At 37.9% G+C, this 2,787-nt stretch overlaps 1 protein-coding gene across 1 annotated transcript in view; it reads right to left on the reverse strand.

Moving 5' to 3' along the window:
- The window catches only part of LOC116852226, a 6,407-nt gene extending 4,343 nt beyond the window's left edge, over window positions 1–2,064 (reverse strand). The window contains exons 1-3 of the mRNA XM_032832349.1: window positions 2,059–2,064; window positions 1,859–2,010; window positions 1,628–1,764 (exon numbers count right to left, since the gene is read on the reverse strand). Of these exons, the coding sequence (XP_032688240.1) occupies window positions 1,628–1,764; window positions 1,859–2,010; window positions 2,059–2,064 (295 nt within the window). The remainder of the gene's footprint in view (window positions 1–1,627; window positions 1,765–1,858; window positions 2,011–2,058) is intronic.
- Between the last annotated feature and the right edge of the window lie 723 nt (window positions 2,065–2,787).

Here is a 2,787-nt window from a genome sequence, read left to right on the forward strand (position 1 = left end):
CTATCGCATACCTACGATATACTTACGTAGATATTAGAACCTTGAATAAGTTCTCGCTGATTTTTCATGAAAATTAATGCTTTATTTAAAAAAAGTCGTAAAAAACATGTTACTGAAAGTATTGTTCATCGCTAACCACTACTTTTTCCCATCTTTCTGACAGCATTTGAATTCCACGTCGGAAAAACACGTCTTTTGAGGCTATTCAAGAGTCGACCCATTTTTTGGCATCTTCATAAGAATGGAAGTGCTGCTCAGCCAGGCCATGTGCCATCGATCGGAACAAGTGATAATCGGAAGGGGCAATGTCTGGTGAATACGGCGGGTGGAGTAGGACATCCCATTTAAGCGTTTCCAAGTATATTTTCACCGTGTGCAACATGTAGCCAAGAGTTGTCATATTGCAAAATCACTTTGTCGTGTCTCTGCTCGTATAGCGGCCGTTTTTCCTTCAATGCTTTGAGCTCGGCTCAAACGCATCAATTGTAGTCGATAACGATCTCCCATGATGGTTTCGTTCGGTTTGAGCAGCTCATAATATACTACATCCAGCTGATCCCACTAAATGTAGAGCAGAAGCTTCGAACCAAGGATATTCGGCTTTGCCGATGATGTTGATGCATGGCTGGGCTTACCCCACGATCTTTTACGCTTAGGGTTATCGTAGTGTATCCACTTTTCATCGCCAGTCACAATACGATGCAAAAAAACCTTTCCTTTTCTGCCGTTGAAGCAACTGTTCACACGTGAAAAAACGCCATTCGACGTCTTTTGGCTTCAACTCATACGGTACATGCTCAATGTCCTTGCTTTTGAATCATTCCTAATACTTTCAAACGTTTCGAAACTGTCGTGTGATCAATTCCTAATGATTCTGCAAGTTCAGCTAGCGTCTGAGTCTTCATGAAATAATGCCTCCAATTCTTCGTCTTCAAACTTTTTCGGTGCGCCAGAGCGTTCTTTATCTTCAACATCAAAATAATTATTTTTGAACCGTCTAAATCAACCTCTGCATATTGTTTCCGACAGAGCATGGTCGTCGTAAGTCTCAACAACAATTCTGTGTGCTTTAGCCGCAGATTTTTTTTTTAATAAAGTAGTGTAATAAAATTCCCCGCAAATACTCTTTTTTTTGGCACTAAACTCGACATGTTTAACATTATGAAAAAAAAAAGTTGTTTACACTTCGGCGAAATGACATATGTTACATTGAATTTCAAGCTTGCTTATAGTACTTCCTTATAGATGCGTTACTATCTTAAACTATCTTAACATGCAGTTCTGGTAACGCCATTCGTTGGAAAACAGCGAGAATTTATTCAAAGTCCTGATACTTTTTCAAAAATTTGGTTGGGAAAAGTTGGTTCAGACAACCGTACATACATACAATCGATGCAATGTTCATAAGTAAATAATGTGTTCATAGTAACAAGTTTCAGATGTAAAGACTTATTAGATAATGTAAGTTTTACAATTTTGGAATCACGCATTTTACAAAATTCCACTACCAAATCTTGAATCGACAACGGAGAGAGCAATGGTTTGTCAGTTTGCAGAAGCTATTGGATGTCGAGACGTTTTCCCATCAGCTTTCTCCAAATTTCTGTAAGTAATGTTAATTAATTACCACAATTGTCCTCAAGGATTATTTCCACGGTGGGCACAGGTCCTATGCTGATTCCAATCTTCAAATATTTGTACGACGTTGCAGTCAGAGCATATTTGCGTCCCAGGATACGAGCAGTATGACGCGGTTGCGAAGTGCTGTAAAAAATATAACAAAAGTTAAATGTATGAAAAACAATTTAAACTGGAAAAAAGTGCATAAAAAATTTGCATTGATATTTACTTTTTACACCTTTTCTTATACGATGGGATGTCACCATCATCATGTTGAACGGGCAAGTAATAATTTGCGTGTTTAGTGTTCACGTCGGCACACCATACATTTTGATTTTTCTTTTTACTGTATCCAGGAACTACCACAAGAATCTTGTCTGTACAGATTGACTAATGAAACCATTGTACAAGTTTCTATTAATATAGACAAGTACCCACCAACATTGTTATCCCCTTTCTTCTTCTTCAGAATAATTAACACATGTATTGATACATTTTCCGAAACTAGATAATAAATCTATGACACAGCGTCGTAGCCAATCGATTAAGCAATTATACGTCAATAAAGCAATGTCAGCCATAGCGTATTACAGCGCAAGAGAAAATGATATACTGTAAAATATATAATATTTATACTTTTATTACAATTTTTAAACGTTATAATTTAATAACGCTATGCATTTCATTTTAATATAGCTTAAATTTTTTTTATCAAGCGCCGTCTAATCTGGCAGTAGATAGCTAACTAACATTGATACCAAGGATTTATCAACTTTAGAAAAAGGGAATATACACTTTTAGGTAGGAAGAAGAAGAACATATAAAAATAAAGAGTGTTTCAGCAATGTATGTTTAGTCGAAGCAGCGATGGAAGATGAGCAACAAGTTTTCATGGAGGAGCAGGAACCCGATAAAGATCATATTCTAACTGACGACGATGTCACGCGGTTCTTGCCGTAGAGCGGTCGGACGACCGTTCGTGACACCGACAGGTGGATGTTCTCGCCGGTGTCCACGGGTCCTTAACGCGCGATGTGTGTGTGTGTGTGTGTGTGTGTGTGTGTGTGTGTGTGTGTGTGTGTGTGTGTGTGAGGGTGAGTGAGCGAGCCGTGTTATCCAGAAAACAAAACAAAATAATTTATTCTATGTATACAATAGGTGTGTCGG

This window comes from Odontomachus brunneus, unplaced genomic scaffold (assembly GCF_010583005.1).
Source record: "Odontomachus brunneus isolate Ranch 3 - 2012 unplaced genomic scaffold, Obru_v1 Obru_scaffold_207, whole genome shotgun sequence".
Lineage (NCBI taxonomy): Eukaryota > Metazoa > Arthropoda > Insecta > Hymenoptera > Formicidae > Odontomachus > Odontomachus brunneus.